Source organism: Melanerpes formicivorus, unplaced genomic scaffold (assembly GCF_026170545.1).
Source record: "Melanerpes formicivorus ecotype bairdi unplaced genomic scaffold, bMelFor1.0.p_v2 SCAF_128, whole genome shotgun sequence".
In the NCBI taxonomy this organism is placed as follows: domain Eukaryota; kingdom Metazoa; phylum Chordata; class Aves; order Piciformes; family Picidae; genus Melanerpes; species Melanerpes formicivorus.
The window spans coordinates 911,134-932,912 of NW_027142480.1; the positions used below are offsets into that span (position 1 = coordinate 911,134).

At 36.4% G+C, this 21,779-nt stretch overlaps 1 protein-coding gene across 1 annotated transcript in view; it reads right to left on the bottom strand.

Moving 5' to 3' along the window:
* The window catches only part of CSMD3 (CUB and Sushi multiple domains 3), a 406,730-nt gene that overhangs the window by 323,535 nt on the left and 61,416 nt on the right, over positions 1 to 21,779 (bottom strand). The window contains exon 3 of the mRNA XM_068167989.1: positions 6,182 to 6,294. Coding sequence (XP_068024090.1) covers positions 6,182 to 6,294 — 113 coding nt within the window. The remainder of the gene's footprint in view (positions 1 to 6,181; positions 6,295 to 21,779) is intronic.

The following is a 21,779-nucleotide window of genomic DNA, read 5'->3' on the forward strand; positions in this document are numbered from 1 at the left end:
AAAATAAGATGGTGAATCCTTGGGAGTAGGAATAATCTTTAATTGTACTCTGAATACTGTTAATGAAGTGACACAGAAATATAAACTGAGCCTTAGAGAGGCACTACTGGTCAGATGCTCCCTCCTGCACAGGACAGTCATCTGTCTGTAAGCCAGACCTGTAATCTTAGATGGCATACTTTTTCCCTTGAGCCCAGATCCATCATTTCAAAGAACAACTGGTGTTTGTTCAGCTCCACACCTGCTACCTCATGCTATTCACCCATGTGAGTGGTAATAATGTGGCTAAGGGAAACCTTAAACACATCAAAGGTTGGTATGGGATTCTGAAGGGAGGAGTGAAGGGGATATGATCTGATATGGTGTTGATTGGACGTGGCTCTTGGTGCCATGGTTTAGTCATGGGGTCTGTGGTGACAGGTTGGACTTGATGATCTTTGAGGTCTCTTCCAACCTTGGTGATTCTGTGATTCTGTGATATCCTTCTCAGTCCTTCTGGCTAAGAAATAAGCTCTGGCTATGAGCATGTGCATCCAGCAAACTAATGCCTAGCTGCACAGTTTTCTGCTATGTTTTGGCTTCCTTAATCATGGCACTTCGTCTGAAGATGAAGTAGGACTGCTGGGAAGAAATGAAAGCAGCTAATCAAGGCAAAGAAGAACATAATCACAAGTAGACTTTCTTGCCTCAAAAGAAGGGCCTTTAAAAATAGTCTTCTCAGAGGATAGGTACCTAGCTACAGAGTAGAACAGAAGGAAATCAAGCCCAAGATTATAAAGAAGGCTGAGAAGTAAGTAGAAAAATTGGAACACTAAACTTTAAGACCACACATCTGGATTTATTTGGGGAATTGTTAGGCAGAATCTCCTGGGAAGCAATTATAGGGAGAAAGGGTAAGCAGAGAGACAGATGATTTTTTTATATTTTTTTTTTAAGACATCCAACTCTTTTAAGGCAAAGAGAACTTTGGCAAATGACTCAAGAGGCTAACAAGGGAGCTTCTTAATGAACTAAAATGCAAAGTAGTGACAGAAAAACAAAAATAGAAGAAAAGGATAGACAAGAGGAAAAGAATATAAAAGTGTTTAAGTACTTAGGGACAAAATGAAGAAGTCCAAAGTCCAAGGGGGACTAGCACTACTGAGAGATGTTATGGTTTATAAAAAGAGTTTGTACAAGTTTGTTAGCAGCAAAAAAATGACTGGGAAAAATGCAGATATACCAGTGAGTGGGGAAAACAACAATGGACAACATAGAAAAAAAGCTGCTGTCTGATGAAAAATTGTGAAAATCAGTGGTAGTCATTCATGACTAGGCAGACCACCACAGGCACTATACACTTAGCAAGCCTTTCCTCAGTTCCTGTAAGTAGCCTGAGAAGCACACTTTTGTAATCCATTTTCCAACACCAAAAAGATAAAGGTAATTGGGAATAATCAGCACAGACTTTTCCAAGGGCAAATTTTGCTTGATAAATCCACATGACATATAAAGGACGTGAGGCAATGTTATTTATAAGTGGCTCTGGGAGCTGGAAGTTTCTCTTGCTTGGCTACAGAAGCCCAGCCTCAAGATTTGTGGATGTCTGACTAAGGCCAGTGGAAGCTGCTGATGTTTTCCCATTTGCAGGTTTAACCACTTGCATAGTTCAGAGTATATTCCTGAGAAACCCAGACACATACACATAACTGGCTATAGACTGCCGCCGATAAGGCACTGCCTTAAACAATATCTATGTACAAGACTCACACAAAACAAAATCACCAGAGGCCAAGTCTTCACTTGAGCTTGCAGACACAGGAAGTCATTAGTGCAGACATGCACAGGAAACTGTCCAAGTTCACAAGCACAAAAACATTCCAAGTTCTTACAAGTACCCGCACAACCTGTCTGTCTGCCTGCCTGGAACATCTGCCCACATCCCAGGCCTTCTTACCTACCCCACAGGTCCCCTATGCACAAGCTGGTCCAGTCTGATGCTTTCTAGCAAATGCACAGCACACGCACACTTGCCCAGCATGGATCCTCCGAATACTTGATACCTCATCCCTATTCCTGGAGCTTTGACCCACTGGAAAAAACAGCTGGAAGTCTGCTTATGAATGATACATGCATACCTGGTTCAGAGAAGATACAGAGAGCTGCCCTCCACATCCACCCAGCTCTAAGCACATGGCCTGCTCCAGCTGCCAGCACTAAGCTCCTCACTTGCTTCACTCAATCAGGCTTTTACAACTCAAACCTGGCAAGCACTTTTTGAGTGGACCTTTTACAGAGACCTAAAACTGTCACAGTAGTAGTATTAGTTTCATACATCTAGTACTTCATTAATTTTATCTAAATTCAAGATTTAGATTATGTGTAGCCACATTTTTGAATTCTAGTATGAAAAAGAGCTAAAAATAGATTATCCTATTTGTTCATATTCTCTTGCTCTATAACAACTGCCGAGATTATTTTTAGCATCACATCTTGGTGCATTTAAACCCTACTAGTATTTCTGATCTACATGCTTCAATAATCCTGTAGATCAGCTACCCATTTTTCTTAATATTGTTGAAAGAAATGCATTATAGGTCCCTAGAAGTCACTAGATGGAAATTCTATTCTCTTAATAAACACCATCTGCTCCCTTCTTTCCTGCCCACCTCCCATTACCCATAACAATGAGATTAGTCTTAAATTTTTTAACATTGCTCTCAAAAGCATTTCATCAGAATTGTTGAATTCCTATCGCACTACTCCATTGCAAACATGAAGATCATTTCATTATGATGCAGTCTAATAATTCAGGTTTGCAATTAATCTTTTAAAAAAGGTGTGTAGCAGTATAAAACAGATACATTTCTATTTCATGACACCCTTATAAATAACTTCAATTCATCTCCAGGACATTCAGAGTGATCTATATATTAGCTCTTTTTTACTTCTCCATGATCAGTAGGATAGCACAAGAAAAATATCTGTCATACTTACCTTATATAAAGATTGTCATAGACTTTCCAGCTGTAAATTTCTTAATGAAGTCAATGATTTTAACAATGCCAGCTACCTATTTGATATACTGCAAAATAACCCATCAAGAACAAAAGCAAGCACTGTTAGCTAGCCTAGGTTCACTGAAGCCTGGCCTAGGTTCACTGAAGCCCCTTGCTTTTATGGGCCAGGATGCTACTTTCCTTTACAGCAGCTCTATTTCCACTCTTGTGCTCTCAATGAATAAAGCTGCTTATGAACCTCAGGACAGGAATTGGAAAAATGCATTAAATGCTTCTATTCTGAATCCAAAATAATCTTATCCAAAATAAAATGAAAAGGACACAGCTACATTGTGTCTTGGCCTAAATGACCTAATAAGGGATTAAGCATAACATTTATTCTCCATACATTAATACCTGTACACATTACACATACCCAGAGAACTACTAAAAAATAGGAGAGAGAAAAGATGCCAGAAACCAGTCAAAAACCAAACCAAACCAGACCAAACTAATCAAAAATAAACAAGCAAACAAAAATTTAAAGAAAACACACCCAGGCACAGAATCTTCAGGCTTTTAACTTTTCCATTCCCACTCAAGCCAAGATAGCTGTGTCACTAGACAGTGATGAAATGATAAATTGCTGCTTGTAGTATTGTAGCTCAAGGGCTTTTTTTCTTAAAATCCTTCCTTACTTTTTAATGCATCTCTTTTTTTTTTTTTTTTTTTTTTTTGGCCACTGTAAGTGAAGTTATTTTTGAGTAGTTTATTTCAATTTTCTCTCCAGAAATCTTTTATCTCTGGGATCATTGTGCTATGTTGCAAGGTACATCTCCCTGTTTCTCAGATATGTTCTTTCCCAAATAACAGAGAAACTCAATATAATGAGGTATATGCACAGCAGTACTAAAGCTAACCCAAATACTCTATTTGACATTGAGGAAAGAGAGAGAGTGAGAAGGAGAGAAAGAAGAAGAGAAAGAGAGAAGGACTTGAGGACAGAGGATGCAGACTGAGGCTTACGATGTTGATGGCAGGAGGCCAGAATAGGTGTTTCAGTGGTCTGTTGTGCACTAAGTTTGACTGGATGCAATTGCAAGGGGTTACCTATGATGGCTACATACAGAAGTTCTAGTGATGATATAATTTTATAACTTTTCATGTACATTTTAATCTTAGGAGACTAGAAAATTAATATATTCCTCTATGCTATGATTAAGAAAGTCAACAGTAGGTTTTTAGTTCCACAGATCCTGTCAGGTACTCTCAACTTCCTTGTCAACTTTCAGCTCAACTACAAATATGTCAAGGAGGATGGGAGGTCAAAGAAACAGATATTGGTGGATATTGTGTATTTGGGGGCTGGGGCTTTGTTGGTTTTAGGGGTTTTTTAAAAGCTGGTGAACAGTAATGTCTCCAATATAACCATCACTTTGTAACCTGGGTCTATACATTTCAAAGGATGGTATTTCAAATTATCATTATGAAGGGCATGTTTCTTTGCTTTTAAATCACACCTGGATCAAATCCTTACAGATGTACATCTCCACTGCTTATCCAGCCCTCTCATGCTATCCCTGTCTAAGGTTTTGTGTTATGGCAATGATAGATTGCTAATGATATCTACCTTAGGTTTCACAGAACAAATCCGTAATGAAGCCCTTAAGTATATGGTCTGATATTTAGTGGTAATAAGTATGCAGATGTTTAATCAGGAAGCTGAAAAGGAGCTACTGGGCAATCAAATTTTTTGAAAATTGGATGCTAGGTAGAACAAGATCTGAAAATGTTGATTGCAGGGTTATATACATTCACAAAGAGTACAAGAACTGAAATGGAGATTGCCCTGATATGATTATCATTGAAATACATCTATTCCCTCATGTCAAGGAATGATCCATGAAATGAATGTAACAAAATGAGTTTTCATTTCTTTGCTAGCTTGAAAAAAGATATGTAGTTTCATAGGAAGTAAGAAAAACAGGAATTGAAAGAAACGTTTTCTCACTGAACAAAGCTGCTTTGATGCAGCTGTTAAAAAAATAGATCTAGCCATGGGGAGACACCAGTGAAGGATAACTATGGGGTCAAGCATACCTTCTTTCAATATTCCTGATTACACAAAATAAAGCTTCATATTCATAAAAAGATGAATATCAAATTCAAGGTTACAGGTTTATATTTTGTCTTCTAAAATGCTGATTTCTGTAGTTGAAGATACATTTTCCCCATAGCTGTCAGCAATTCAGAGGTTTGAGTTCTGTTAATCAGGCTGTTATTTCAGCCTACAAAGGAACCATGTGAGGGGTCAGTCATATGTACAAACTGAAATCTATTGGTGGTCTTCTGTTTTAGCTTTAATCATTCTCTGTAACAAGTGAAATGCATAGTACACTATCTATTAGCATTAGTGGTTGTTCTGGGTTAATACAACCTGCTTTCACAAGCGCCCCTCCCCTCACACAGATGGAAGGGAAAGTAGCATAAAAAAATCCCCCACAATTCTGGGGGGAGAATTTTAATGGAAATTATACAATGCACAATTAGTCTCTTTGCTGAAAAATGCAGCAAAATGCAGAAGAAGAAGCAGAAGCCAAAGATAAAATGGTTCCCCCAACCCAAGCATGCATAAGCCAGAACAGCAGAAAACAAAATCACAATAGAAACCAGAAGCATGTTCCTTCCTAGAACATGAATTAAATACTATGAACTTCTGGATTTACAGAATATGTGTGTCTACTCACTTCAGTGGCTGTGTGAAAACTGCAAAAGGGAACAAGCTTTTCACTACCTCAGAGAACTGAATCAGCATTTCACCTATGCAAAAGTATGAGAAGGAATCCATCCATAAAACTTTCAGCTATAAATTCAACTACCTATTAAATTCAAGAGTAACAAATCATTCCTTGTCATTAATTTGAATAAGCACATGTTAGAAGGACTGGAAAGATTATGATTATGTTTTCAGAATTTAAAGAACTTGGAATTATTGAAGTAAAAGTCATAAAACATTTTTCTGTAGAGGGAGTATAGATGATAGAGTTTAAAATATTTTGGCCTCAGATACAAGTCTCTGTATCATAATGAATGCATGGAAAGCAAACATTCTAATTTAGATAAGGTTATAAATGTGACTTTGAATGTATTATTTGTTGCATTACTTACAAAGATCAGAGAACAAAAATTATTCAAAATCTTACCTTCATAGTAAACTTTAAACCCATGAGCACTAACTGCAAAGTCACTTGTCAAGCGCAGTGAAAATACAGATTTTGTACTGGTCACAGGTGGAGGAAGATGAAATCCTGTTAACCTAAAAACAAAAAAAAGCATAGGCCATGGTTAATTCTGTGAGGAATGAAGTGTGACAGGATACTTTTCCAAATAACATTTCAATATGGAAAGGGCAAGTTTATACATACTTTATATTACTTGAGAAAATTATTTTTGAATGATAGCTTAGGGAAACAATGGTATCATTTTAGTGGCTTTCATGGGCACTGAATCTGGCAAAGTTATGCTGGCTTAAAAAAAACCCTGTTCTTAGTAGAGATGGTATTAAGATGTGGAAACTGGACTTTAGAAATTATCCAAAAAAAACAACCACAAACCATCAGCCAAATTTGGCTTATGTTCAAACATCTATAATATGATATAGTTTACCCAGACTTCTGTTAACATTTCTAGTCAATTAGTAGTAATGCAATGAAAGAAAGGAGACCATGAATCACTTCAGTGAAGGAATTTAGGATTATCTAAACTATGTATTATAGCCTCAGAGAAGACATTTCTGTTTTCAACTCAGAAAGGAAATCCTAAGAGCATCATTGTGAAATCATACATCCATAAAGAAGGCTCTCTCACAGGGAATTACAGGGTTGTTGCTAGGATGTTTTGTTGTTGCGGGTTTTGTTTGATTGGTTGGTTGCTATTGTTTTCCCTTAGCTGATTTGTTTTGTTTTGTTTTATTAAAACCACTATAGTTGAGATAACTAGATGAAACCACAATTTTTGTGTACTCATAGCACTGCTGATATGCTCTACTGATACTCAGCTTTACATCTTGTTTTAATCTGGCATACGCATATCATAAAACTTCCTCTGTTCTAGCAGAATAACCTGATCAAGATTCATGACAGACCAACAAAACTGATAGTATTTTCCTATCAGAATTATGTAAAGAATAAGTGGAATAATTTAGCTGTGTATACTTACCAGTGAAATCTAGATATAGTTTTGGAACCCTGTTAAGCTGTGTGTGACAAACTGTGTAGCAAATTAGGATGATCTATTTTACTAATGATCAGCATTAAATTATTTTCCTGTGTTTGCAGCTGAGTTCTGTTTTTTTATTAATTACTTTGAATTTAGGATCACAGAAAAAAACTGGGTCAGAAGTGACTTGCAGAGGTCAGGTAGTCCAACCTCTTGCTCAGAGTATGTTTAACGCAAGAGTTAGTCCAGGTTGCTCAAGATTTACATTTTCCCATTCCGTTCTTAGAATAAACACACATTTTCCTTTTTTTTTTGTCCTTTTTAGTGCATAATTCATTATTGTTTCTTGATTTACTATTATATGTGAAAGATAAACTTTAGCACACACACATGCACAAACAACCTACAAAATTCATTATTTTGCTGAACATCCACTGTAAAACATCCATGTATCAAAATTCACAGAGATATTTGATTTTGTAATACATCTTTATCAGATTCCAGAAGGCTCAATTCCAAGGCTGGTCTTTTGGGTACTAAGAAAAAAAGATGTAAAATCTGATTTATTTTTTTTTACTGCATGGAAAGATAGCGTTTTTAATTTTGCTTGATGCAAGTACTGCAAACCCCAATGGTGTTTAATATTGCTTTAATACATTTTCTGCTGCTTGTAGTGAAATCCAGTTTCAATCATCTTCTGAAATTTGCTGATAAATTATGTCCTCTCATTATCGGTATTTTTAATCTCCCCAGAAGGAAGGAAAGAGACTGATAAGAAGCCCAGATTTCGAAAGGTCAGGAAATTATTCCCTGAAAAAATTATTGCAATATTGGCCGTTTTATTTTATTTATTTATTACCTCTAGATAGTGTATAGTGTATTCTATATAATGTACTACTCATTTACCATGAGAGTCACTTGCTGTGGAATCAAAAAAAAAAGTTCTATATGTTCTTTGAAGGCCATTTGGTGTTCTTAACAGAGACTAAATTAATGGGTGTTCTCTTGTTTTTCTCAAGTGATCTTGGGGGTGGGGGGGAGCAAACAAACAAAATAAATTTTAAAAAAGCTCACAACAACAACAACAAAAAATAAGAAAGAAATGACACCAAACCCACCACAGTATCCTTGTTCTTTTTTCCAAGAAATATCCATTCATTACCTTAAGCTCTTACTGAAACCATTGTTAAAAGCACTGCAGTAGTCAGTGTATGCTGCTGATTACAATCATGACAGGTATGAAAGCCAGATGATGAGATAATATTGCTCACAGCATAATGACCATAAATTCGAATAACAGAGAAAAGTAGCAATGACACAAAGAGGTAAACATATAGACCTCTATATATGCAGCGAGTCATTTATGTGTGCACCCAGTAACATATTGTAGTGGTTAATGCTGGAGGGGAAACTCCAACCCACCACACACATTACTCATTTTCTCATTGGCATTAAAATGAATAATATCATTAAACAAGACTAAAGAATTTATGTGAGTATTGAAAGATGAAGAATTATTTGCAGTGTATTTTGCAAACGCATTGTTTTATTCGATTCTGGGAATATATTTTTGTTCTAACAATAAAACAACTTAATAAAATGATTACCTTTCCCAAATGGACATATGTGTAATTCTTTGACAAGTCAATACTAGAACAATTTTCCCATTATCTTATTCATAGAACAATAAATATATTAATTCCTTAGTAGGAATTAATTGGAAACTAAACTGACCCAACCAAAATGCAAGCCAATAATTTGAATAAAACTTTAACCTTCAGTACACAGCAGATCTAACTGGCATCTGTTTAGTTACTCAGTGATTTGAGGGAATTGTGAGTATAAATACTCATCCAGCAGAAAAGAAAACCGCATTTAGCTTTCAGAAGTGTGCCTTTTATCAACATCATTGTACTACATTTACTCAGAAAGGTTCAGCTTATTTCTTTAATTTGGTTGCTACACTTATATATATGAGAGCTTTCATTTCATAGAATAGAATCATAGACTCATAGAATCATTAAGGTTGGAAAAGACCTCAAAGATCATCAAGTCCAACCTGTCACCCAAGACTTCATGACTACTAAACCATGGCACCAAGTGCCACATCCAATCCCCTCTTGAACACCTCCAGGGACAGTGACTCCACCACCTCCCTGGGCAGCACATTCCAATGACTAACAACTCTCTCTGTGACGAACTTTCTCCTCACCTCGAGTCTAAACTTCTACTGGCACAGCTTGAGACTGTGTTCTGTCATTTTGGTGTTGTTTGCCTGGGAGAAGAGACCAACCTCCTCCTGCCCACAACCACCCTTCAGGTGGTTGTAGAGAGCAATAAAGTCTCCCCTGAGCCTTCTCTTCTCCAGGCTAAACAATCGCAGCTCCCTCAGCTTCTCCTCATAGGGCTGTGCTCAATGCCCGCTCACCAGTCTCGTTGCCCTTCTCTGGACACATTCAAGAGTCTCAATGTCCTTCTTAAATTGAGAACTGGACACAGGACTCAAGGTGTGGCCTCACCAGTGCTGAGTACAGAAGCACAATGACTTCCCTGCTCCTGCTGGCCACACTATTCTTGATGCAGGCCAGGATGCTATTGGCCTGTGGTTTAGTGGATGCAAAAGTAATTGAAATTTCTAATAAGTAAAAAACCAACAGCAAATAAATATTACTCAGTAAAAACTATCTACATGTTCACACAAGAATGTTATGTACTTTGCTCAGAATAATAGAGATGACCTAATACTTGAATATTATTCATTGGGTGCTACGGTACATTAATCTCAGAGCTTATGTCTCCTTTGTCTCTAGAACTCTGCAAAAAGTCATACGTGTCATTTAAAATGAAACACAGCAAGCATATAATAACCGCAGGAGAAAGATGTCAGGTAAGCAGCAACATGCCTCTAAGATAAGGTATATGCACAGGTCAAATTGTCACTTATACAGATCAGTCAAAACTAAATGGGTAATCCAAAGAGAATATCCTGGTTAAAGCAAAAGTATAGGTTGGACACTTATGTAAAACAAGTAATCCTCTCCATAAGCTGGTATCATCTGCATATTAAACATATCTAAAATTCAAATTTCTTGTAGTAGCTCAGGAGATTTTTTTTGTCAACAGCATTTTTCTCTCATACATGACATCTGTATATTGCATTCCATTTGCATTTTATTTTTTTTTCAAATTAAAACTCTTAAGGGAGAGACTAAGGTGTCCCTTTAATGCGGTTCTAGGTGGTGTGAGATATTTGAGACATCAGCACAGAGCTGGCAGGTATGACATTGAGCCAGTATGAGATCCATGCTTTTTCTGGAGAGCTGGAGGCCAGGCAGGATCCCTTACAGATTCTACATTTGCCTACATGTCATGTTAGGCACTTTGATCATCCCTTGACAGGGCTGCAGGATAGAAAATTTCCTAATACACAAATGAAGTGAATAAGGGATGCCTGTTCCCAGTTGAGAGAGTAGTTTTAAGGGAATCTGTGTTTTATGTGGGGAAGTTTGACTCCTTCCTTACACATTTTTTTCAATAACTTGAAAGAATCAAATGGAGTCTGCAACACAGCATTGCCTTCTGTCTGCAGGAATGTCTAAATATTTTGTCACCATTTATTAAAACACAGCAAACCATGCCTAAGAAATGTTGACTATGTTTCCATCTATCTGAAAACCAGTAGTAATGATTTGGGGGTTCATAATTGAATATTCCATCATTAATTTCTTTCAAAGACTCTGTTTACACTCTGTCACAGTGTCTTTTCTTCCTATGGGCTTGGGGGAATGGGAAAAAAATACATTCAGATTGGAGGTTAGGAAGAAGTTTTTCACCATGAGGGTTGCAAGACACTAGAACAGGTTGGCCAGGGAGGTGGTGGAAGCCCCATCCCTAGAGTTTTTTAAGGCCAGACTGGATGTGGCTCTGAGCAACCTGATTTAGTGTGAGGTGTCCCTGCCCACGGCAAAGGGGTTGGAACTAGAAGATCCTTGAGGTCCCTTCCAACCTTAACAGTTCTATGATTCCATGAGTTACTATATTTTGGTACATGTTGTAGCATAACAAAGAAAAACATGGGCATCCAACAGCAAACAGTTAAATCTGTTGGGTTTTGTTTTAAGTGGATTCTAAAAGACTGTTATTGTAATGATAATCTTTCTCACACTTGTCGTTGTAATGTTAATCATCTATACAATAATTTTTAAATGACAAATCATTTTAGATTTATGGTTTCAAGCTTTTAGAGGTTCTGACTGGAAATTTCTACAGTTTTACCAATCACCTCTTTTCTTCTTCTACTGTGATCCTTGGGGTAAACCTTTAGCCATGTCTAGAGTGAACTTTTAGCTATATGCCGGACTTTAAACTCACAAGCCCTTAAAGAAAGACAAACTCTGAACTGCAGGATCAAATTAGAGCATAATTACAAAGTTAAAATGATGGAAGGCAATCTTGATTAGTCATACAGAAGTGCTCGTAGACAAATTGTTTACTTGAGATTGTAGAACGATAAATAAGATTACTGCATTTCTTCATTGCCAGTACATCTTAGAAAATTGTTGTTTGACAAAGCATGGATTACCCTTTCATATATGTGATTTTAAAAAGTATTTAAAAAACTTCACCCCTCCCCCCAGCAAGGTTCCTCAGAATCCTAGTTTTTCCTGGCCTGTTATAGATTTCCAAAGAAAAAACATTTCATCAAGAATATTTTCATTTACCAAAAGACTTTCTTAAGTAGTCTTTCACTTTTGATTACCTTATCCTTGAGGAGAAAGTTCTTGAAAGAAAGAGTTGTTGGCCATTGGAATGGGCTGCCCAGGGTGGTGGTGGAGTCGCTGTCCCTGGACGTGCTCAAAAAAGGACTGGATATGACACTTGAAGCCATAGTGTAGCAGTTATAAGGTGTTGGATGACAGGTTGGACTTGATGATCTTTGAGGTCTTTTGCAACCTTATTGATTCTATGATTCAAGTTTTACAACAGGAAGATGCCTTGGCTAACCCAAAATATGTAGAGAATGTTTCCATGCTTAGTTGTTTTCAGGAAATTTAAATATCTGATATAGTCAAATCACAGATAAAATATTTCTAATTACAGATTTGCTTTGTTAATATCAATGTAACTTTTCTTTTTCTTCCACTGTGAAATTTTGGTCTCAGGTTTACATGCACAACTTGATAGTCTTCAGAGAATATTATTCTTAGAACCTATAATACACAAACAAAGGAACCTGCACAGCCAGTGGGTTTTTCCCTAAACCAAACACTGAGATATCCAGTAACTTATTTATGCAGATGCTAGGGATTGGACACAAAACAAAGAAGTAAATTCAGAGTATAGCAGTAAATCACTGAAAGCATTGCTAGAGTTTTAAGAGAGATATGAAAATCTCAGGATGTAAGAAATCAATCCACTTCTAGGCAAGGAGTTAAAAAGAAGATCTGTAAAGTGTGTACTTCATTTGTGCATTGAGTCCAGGTGTCATGGTTTTGGTAATGGAGAAGCTCTGCAAGGAGAGGCTGGGGGCTGCCCCTTGCTGGGCACAGTTGGTTCCAAACAGCTCCACAACAGACCCACTGCAGGATACAGCTGAGCCCATCAGCAAAGCTGGTGGCACCTCTGTGAAAATACATTTAAGAAGGGGCAAAAAGCTGCACAAGCCACAAAGAGGGAGGAAAAAAGTGTGAAAAACAGACCTGTGAACATCAAGGTCAGAGAAAGATGAGGTGCAATGTAGCACTGATCACTCTGCAACCCATGGAGAACCATGCTAGAGTGCATATCTACACTGTAGCCCATAGAGGAGTTCACATAAGGATAACCCTCAAGAGACTGAAGCTCACCAAGAGGACTTACACTGTAGCAGTTCAGACTTCCAGGCTGGATCATGGCAAAATGTGAGAAGAAAGGACCAGTAGAGAGGAGCTGTTATGCATCAACCTCAACTCTACGCTCTCCATCTCCCCTGAGCTGCTCAGGGAGGAGAAAGGTAGAGGATCTAATAATGGAGGGAAATTCAACTTGTGATAAAAAGGGTAGGGATGGGCAGAAGTTGTTTTTGCTTTTGTCTTTTTTCTCATCATCCAGATCTCTTTTTAATTGGCAGTTAATTAATTTTCCCCAATTTGAGTCTGTCTCACATGTCACAGTAAACGGTAAATGATCTCCCTGTCTATACCTTGACCTAGGAAGATTTTTTTTTCATGTTATTTTCTCTTGTTATTCTACTGTTCAAGCAGAGGAGTGATGGAATGTCTGGGTGAGCATCTGGTAGCCAGTCAAGGTCATCCCACTACAAGCTGTAATGTTTCTGCTTACAAAACAGTTCAAAACAGAGATCTTTGAAATCTTAACACTGCACTGGAAAGGGAAAGTACTTTCCTACTGAATTAAAGACTTTAAGTTCTCAGGTGTGCACGTGCCTGTACATGTTGAGAAGTTATTAAAAGTGTTGAATTACAGCTGAGTATTGCAAGCTTGATCTAAAACATCCTGACAAAACTCCTACACTTTTCATATGTCTATTAAATCAATTTAAAATAAGTAAATACAATTTGTCTTAATATCCTTGAGAACAAAGCAAACAAAATTGAGCACAAGTGGCTGACTGGGTTCAAGTGTTACTCTCACTGAAAATCCTAACAAAAATATCTTATTCTTTATTCCAAAATTCAGTAACAAATCAACATGTGAGTCATAAACCAATTTATTATTCTTGAAATGATATTTTTTTTCCATGTCAGAATGCAAAACTGCTCATGTAAGCTATTATATTAAAATTACGATCATAGGTCAAGGATGAACATTTTTAATTGAACAGCTGCTTTGAACTAAACAATAAATTACTCATCAGATTCTGGCATAATCATTATGTTCTTTGCAAAGCATGTTTCTAAAACTTCTACCATCCATTTTCAGCGTGAAACTTTTATTATACAACTCTCCCCTTTTTTTTCTTTTCATCAGAAGTGAAGCAACCTTTATAAATAATTATCTTTCCCATATCAGTTCAATTATTTTAATACACACAAAAAAAACCCCATCAAGAATGTCAAATGGTAAGTAGGAAGAAGCAAGTATCTCACTACCACACAAGTCGTTCTTAAAAATATCTAGGGTCAAGATGTACTTGTTTCTTGGAGAGAAAAGCTTATCAGAGCACAACATATCAAACCCATTACTTTTAGACCACTTCAAGGTATCCTTAAATGTCCTTAAACAGTAAAAATTTAAAAATTTTGAAGCAGTACTTATTTTTAGCTTCTAGGAGCCTAAACATTATGACATTGTCTTTCATTTCCCTCATCTTCTTAAAGCTGGGTAATAATGGATAGTACATTTTAGTAGACATTGAAGCAGATCTTGAAGCTTTCTTGCACAAAGCCTGTTCCTTCCCATTTTCCTACAGTTCTGATGCTGACTTCTCTCTGGTTCAAATGATTTACACACTTCCCTGTGAACAACTTCATTTAACCACTCCAATAAAGAACTAATCCATTAAAAATAACCCCCAGCCAATTCAGTTAGCAAAGGGAAGCATATCTACAAAGGAATATGCCTAACAAGTGCCAGAGCCAGGGAACTGAAGAGAAAGAACACACCGGCCAAAGTAAGAGGAATATGGGAGCTGAAATTGCTTCTGTAATTGACAACAACCTTTTAGATGAGCTTAACTATCTTTTGTAACTTTGGTTTAATGTGTGAACATAGCACAATATGGAAAGGAGAAATGCCATATTTTGCTTATCACTACTGTAGGTGCCAGGAACTTCCAGAACAGCTTCAACTTATACTAAATATTCTGTGAAGTGTTGGACTTTGTCCATGAGCAAAATGCTTGTAACATTATCATCACACATGTTATCTCTCTTCTCTAACAAAGATAAAGTTATTGTAGCAGGGAGTGTAAAGGAGGGAAAACTATCTCCACATATTTCAGAATCTATGCTTTTAATATGAAAAACTCAATTTCTTGGAATATAAAATGCATATTCCTAAACAGATACAGGCCTGCAGGTCTACATTTAGTATGAATAGTCTGATAAATACAGGTAGATTTAAATAAAAATAAATGTATGCTACAATATGAGTCCTCCTAGCTAACATATTTTGCTAACATCAAATAATAGGTTAGGCTGCGCTATCTCAATTCTATATATGAATAATTTTGACATCAGCAAAAGGGTTCTCAGTAAACAGAATCATGGTGGGGTAAACAAGATTTTTAAAGGGAAGACTCATTACTGCAAACAGGGTAGCTCACAAAAAAGAGAATGAGTAAGTGAGCAACCTACACTTATGAGAACATAAGCAGTTACAGTTGTTACTATTTATGATCAACCAATAGAGATAGTTAAATAAAACATGATGAAGGAACTTTCAAACATTTTCATTGTCCTTGCATTGTTCAGATATATATCTTCTAGGCTCGAGGTGAGGAGAAAGCTCTTCACGGAAAGAGTGCTGCCCAGGGAGGTGGTGGAGTCACCATCCCTGGAGGTGTTTAAAAAGGAATTGGACGTTGCACTTGAAGCCATAATTTAGTTGTAATGAGGTGTTTAAAAAAAGAATTGGACGTGGCACTTAAAGCCATAGTTTAGTTGTAATGAGGTGTTAGGTATTAGGTAACAGGTTGGACTTGATAATATCTGAGGTTTTTTTCCAACCTGGTTGATTCTAGGATTCTATAATAATGCTAAATATAACTGTTTCAAACCACTGAGACACAAGAAGGCAAAATGTGAAATCAATGCAAAATTACTCTCAAGATACAAATCATTTATTGGGGTACATAGCAAATAGTGGGGTTTATGACACTGAATGCTGGTCTTGCTCTGTAGCTTTCTTGAAAGTTTAACTTTTAATTCAATACCATGAGTAATTGACCACTTCTCTAAATACCAATCTGAAAAAAAACCACTTTGTTTAAACAAATATATTTTTCCTGTGTAAAAACAAGCAAACAAACAAAACCCCAAACCACAATGCACAATAAATAAACTTGTTCATATGTTGAGAGTTATAATTATTAAAAAAAACCCAAGCAAACAAACAACCCCCCAGTAAACCCTCTGGTTTTGAAAAGGATTTTTCCATGACTTAATATCAGTAAAAAATTTCTTTCAGCTGCACCACATAAATCAGTGTTAAAAAATACTGCTATATAAATCTGGATCACATTAGCATAATAATGAAACCTGGCATTACAGCATACTCTGGTTCTAAACAACAAGAAAACAATGTGCAATAATATTCTGAGAAAATATTAGAATTAATTTCCCTAGAGAACCATGTGAAAATCTTAGTCACAGAAAGATTAAACCTACTTCACCCAAAACACAGGGACAAAGAGGAGAAGTTTACATCCTCCACAACAAAATGAAAATGTAAGTCCAACATTCAATATACCCAAAGCTGAAAATGTATCAGAATCTTCCTTGTTACAGATACAAATATGATGATACAAATAGAAAGTTGTCTAGATTTTTCTCACTGGAGGGATTTTATGTAATTTCAGCTAAGGCCACTGTGAGATCTTAAAAAGAGCAATCTTCAAAGTGGTAATTTCACAGAGAACAGTAAAAACCAGGAAATAGTAAATTTAAAAAAGAAGAAGAAAATTTATGTGGGAGTCATTAATTAGACCAGGCCTACTAAGGTTTTACACAGATGGATAAAACAATTTCACTGAGGAATATGGAATGAAATAGATAAATCACAGACAACAGTTTGATAGGAAAGTGAAAAACACATTCAGAGCCTATTTTTCAATTAAACCATTTGACTGTTTTAACTTTCTGAGCTGTGTCAGAGCAAGTGTTTACTGAGGCACCAAAAAGTGGAGGCAAAAGTTAATTTGTGCCAAGTAACGAGTTCTGGGCTCTGAGGCAGCCAAACATCAGGATCATTTATCTTAACATGACACCACCTTTGAGATATTATTTTTTTGCTCATACAGTGAAAATGTTCTTTTTAGATTCATTCAGTTCTGCTATTTGTCTCATATTTTTTCCACTGTGATTGCTGGTTTCATGCACCTTCTTTTGTGGTTTTGGGTTTTTTTTGGGTTGGTTGTGTTGGGGTATTTTTGTAATTGTTTAATCCTTCAGTCTACAAGTCTCCTTCCCACCCCTCACTCCCCCCTTTTTCTTTATCGCTCTTTGACTAGCACTTACACCTTTTTACTTTCTCTTTCTTTGTAAAGGGAGAGTGTCATCCCATTTGATTTTGTTCAGTGGTCCCTAAGTTCCCTAAAGAGAATCTTCTTCTCCGCTTTCCATGCAAATAATGGAGAAAGTTAGAGAACTGTGGATGAGCTTAAAGAAAAATCAATGACTCCGTGATTATCGGTTTGAAGGTGTTTCCAAAGTGCTGAATCCTTAATTTAATTCTAATCAGCTCAGTTTCTGCTCTGGTTGCCAATTTAGACGGAAAGTGAACAGTGATGAGAGCAGAAAAGTGCATATACTTGGGCATAATAAACAGTCTGAGTGGGAAAAAAAAAATCAAAGATTGCCTCTGATGATAATGGAAAGTTTGAGGTTCAGTAAATGGTCCATTGCCACCCTATGAACAAGTCTTGTTCTCCATCAATATCCAAAAAAGACTTGAACAGGAAAGCAAAAAAGGAAGCTTAGTTCATTTTTATTTGCCAAGGTTAGTCGAAAATGAGGCCTGAGTGACTGCAAATAATACCACTCTGACATGTTTTAGAGGCTTAATAACCAGTTGAAGAGATTTTGTCTCTGTAAGATTTAATCTAGAACCAGACTTGCCACATTTTTCTTTATTGCATTATGATTGAGTCTGCTAAATAGAGTAACTGTTACGATAGTGAAATCAAAGTTAAAGATCTAACTTGAAAGTTAATTCAGATAACAGGATTTGAAACAGGAACACCAAACAGTAACAATACTCAGAAAGGGGCTTCATAGAGTTTGAGTGATTGTTTATGTGAGAAAGAACTTACAAAGAACAAAAGGATACACATGAATGGAATAAAATGGAGCTACATACAAAAAAGGCTTGGACTGAGCAAAAAGAATCAACACACCATTGTGGCATTTTGCCCAGACAAAACATTGGCACTAGCTCTGAGCATCCTGTACGACATCTTGTAGTACTATGGATTATCAGAAGACCAAGGAAGAGCACATAAAAAAAGTGTTAGAGTTGGGAAATTCTCTCTAAGTGGAAACCCTGATATAACAGAAGTGGAGGAAGAAGGAGGTGAAAGCAAGGAAAACGTGACGCTCTTATTTCTTCTGGTTTTGATGAGAATTAATATGAGAAAGATTGGAGAATTTGCTATCCAAGAACAACACAATAGATTACTGGGGGAAAAAAGTAACACATTTCTCTTGGCATTAGTAAAGGATGTAACATAGATATAAACCTTCACAAAGAATAAAGATTAACATTCTAAGGACCAGAAAAGAAAGCCTGGGTCAGAAGAAAAAGATTACAGTAGCTATCAGGGTGGCTTAGATGACATGCAACAAGCTGGAGGTTGCATTCCTGTCAGCAGCACAGCCTAATTGCTGCCTGTTTGACCCAGCCTTCTATCTATTGAAAGAAGAAATACATAATCAGCATAGTTAGAAAAAGAAATGGAAAAACAAGCAGAGATATTAAATTTAGCACATAAAAGATGTAAATTGGATTTTTTCCACTTAAAAAACCCAGCTAGTTTTATAGGCAAAATTATATCTTCCAGAAAGACACTTTCCCCTTTCAAATTTGAGAAATTTTAGTGTTTTACTTAGTGCTACTTAAGTGAAGAACATAAAATTACTAGAGTATTCTTGATTTTACTCTGGGGGTTCATACAGATTCGTTTTAATTTATCTCATTCTGTGAACGTTTTTCAATACAACTTTAGATGTAGAAAAACATTTGGATGATGCTAGCATTTTAATGTGGCAAAATCAAAATGATATATGTTATTCAAAGACAGTATGCCTTAAATTTGTGACCATTTTTGTGCTATGTCATTATGTTTCAGCAGTATCTGGCATATTTATGATGGAGAGAGGTATCTGACAATACTATCAGGCCAGAAGGAGACACTGATGGGGTGACAACAGGGTGCTTAACTCATCCATGCAAGTGTTTCCCTACTAGCCAGGGAAAACACTCATCCTGCTCCTACTGTGGCCCTCCAAAACACTATAGGAGGTTCAACTTCTCTGACATGGTGAGAGCAGCAAGTTTGGCTTCTTGTCCTGGCATATGTCCATGCCATTTCATTTAGTGTTACCTCAGCAGATGGACAAGTAAGCATCCATCTCACCCACATGCAACTCTAAAAATATTTAATGTGAATTAATGTTAAGGATTCATTGTAAATTTTTGCATTTCTAATCCCTTTTTTTTTCCTTCTCTGCTCCTTATTAGTTGAACCAAATTAATTAATTTACATAAATTTGAAAATCAATATCATCCATTCTAAGTGGAGCAATATCTGTAATTCCATATACTCTGGAATTAAAAAATAACCAACCACCACCACCAAAAACCCCACATTTGTGTTTAGTTTTGAGCTTATTCTTTTCTTATATGCTAATGATTACTTTTTTGAGTAGACTGCAGTATCATTATCAAATTATGGCTTTGTTTACTACCAAATTCAAGCCTTTGAAAGTCCTAGGGTGAAGAAAGTATATCTAATTGCATTTAACACTAGGAGCATACTGAAATTTGAAAGATCTACTCACTAATCTTCTGAAAAGAGTCTTCCTTTTCAAGTGCTTGGGGATTAAATGCTAAAAATATAGGCCTTCTCAGGGAATTAGATGTTTTAGGGATAAGCAAATCATGAATAGAGAAAAGGAAGTTGGATATCTCCATTAATTTCAGTGAATTCCTCCTATGCAGCTCAGAAGCACTCATCAAGTAACCTGTTCATTTGATTCTTGTTTGCCTCAGCAGGGAACATAGATGAAAGAATGATTCATCTTGCTTATAAACAAGAGATTAGAAAAGATGAGTATTAGCTCACCTTTTGAGCACAGAGAACGTTAAAATTTCCCTCCATTCAAATTTCCTAAGAGGAAATTAACCATGAGTAGGTAGAGGGAAGTTTTTAATTCATCCAATTCAATTTTCTGACACAATGATCATATTAGCATTAAAATATATCTCTACAGACACATGCTGCTCTTGCAGACCCTCAAATACAAGCAATATTACGTGTTTATTAAGCATTCCAAAATTGCAGTTTGTGCCAGTGTGTCATACCTTCGTTTCTTATGTTTTATAGATACAAATGAGTTTATAGCTGTCACAAAATTATTATGCCTTTTTGTTAGTAGGGAAGTTTTCCATACTATGTCCTTTTGAAGACCACAACAGTCAAACTTTCTGATGCTTTAGACCAGAACATTCTGGTAGACTTGTCATATCCTATTAGTTTTATTTTTAACTTTAGCAAATATATATTTTTGGCTACTATAAAATGGCTCTCCAAACACAAATGTATGAAAGTATATTTTAGTCAATACAATGAGACAAAAGCAGACTGGCTTGAATTATTCAATTTATCCCAGCACAATTGCAGCAGGTGTGCATTTATTTTCCTCTATTTAAAATGGATCTATATTTGTTTCACTGATTCCAATGCAATCTTAAGTTTGTGATGAATATTTAAATGTAAAAATCAATTACCAGCCTAGGTAATAGAAGTAGGTATTGGCAATTGAAAATACATTCCCTTATATGGTATGTAAGTGCAAGTTGTTAGGTACTGAAAGCTATTTCTAATATAGCATTGCAAGTTGGGCTAACTAATTAGAATAAAGTATATTTTTGAAAATTATTCAGTGAAAGTAATGTTCAATTCTAAGCACTTCACTTTTTTTTTTTTCCTCTTTTTTTTTGCTTGTTTTTTTTAGAAAGGACAAACATACTGTTGGGTATTTACTGATAGACATTTTGCTCAGAAATTTCCTCAAAGATAAGAGGAAAACTGAATATTATTTCAGTTGCAAAGTAAAGTACTTGCACAGAAATGTCAAGTGAGGTTTCCAACCTCTCCTCTACCTCGTTATGTACCATATCACAGCCACTAACACTAGTTTAAAATTAATTGCAGTTTCTGCACAAACATATCCCTGTCTGTGCCTCTTCCACAAGCCCCTCAGCCCTGCTCTGTGGGAAGCAACATTTCTTTCTCCTCACAGCCGGACTCACTGGAGGGACCCTGGACCTGGTTCATCACATACAGTGCTGTTGATAGATGTGGTTACCAGTCCCAATCTCTGCCTCCTGGGATCAGCCCCTGCAAGACTGTGCCCTGTTGATGAGACCACAACTTGAGTGGAGTCTCTCTTGGCTCCCAACAGCCTCTCTCATGGAGCAGCTGCTTCTGTCACTTCCTATGTAGGGGCTACTGCAGTGAATTATTCATACAATAAAAATTTTCCATTACATGCAAGTTGACTTTAACTTGCTTTTGCAAAGCTGTTGATTTATGTGATGTTTTATCAGTTCAAACTCTACCTTCTGTTAAATTAATTTAAAAGTGGGATTTCTTATCACTAATGCAAGCAAAACTCTTGTTTCTCAAAATGGTCACCCAGG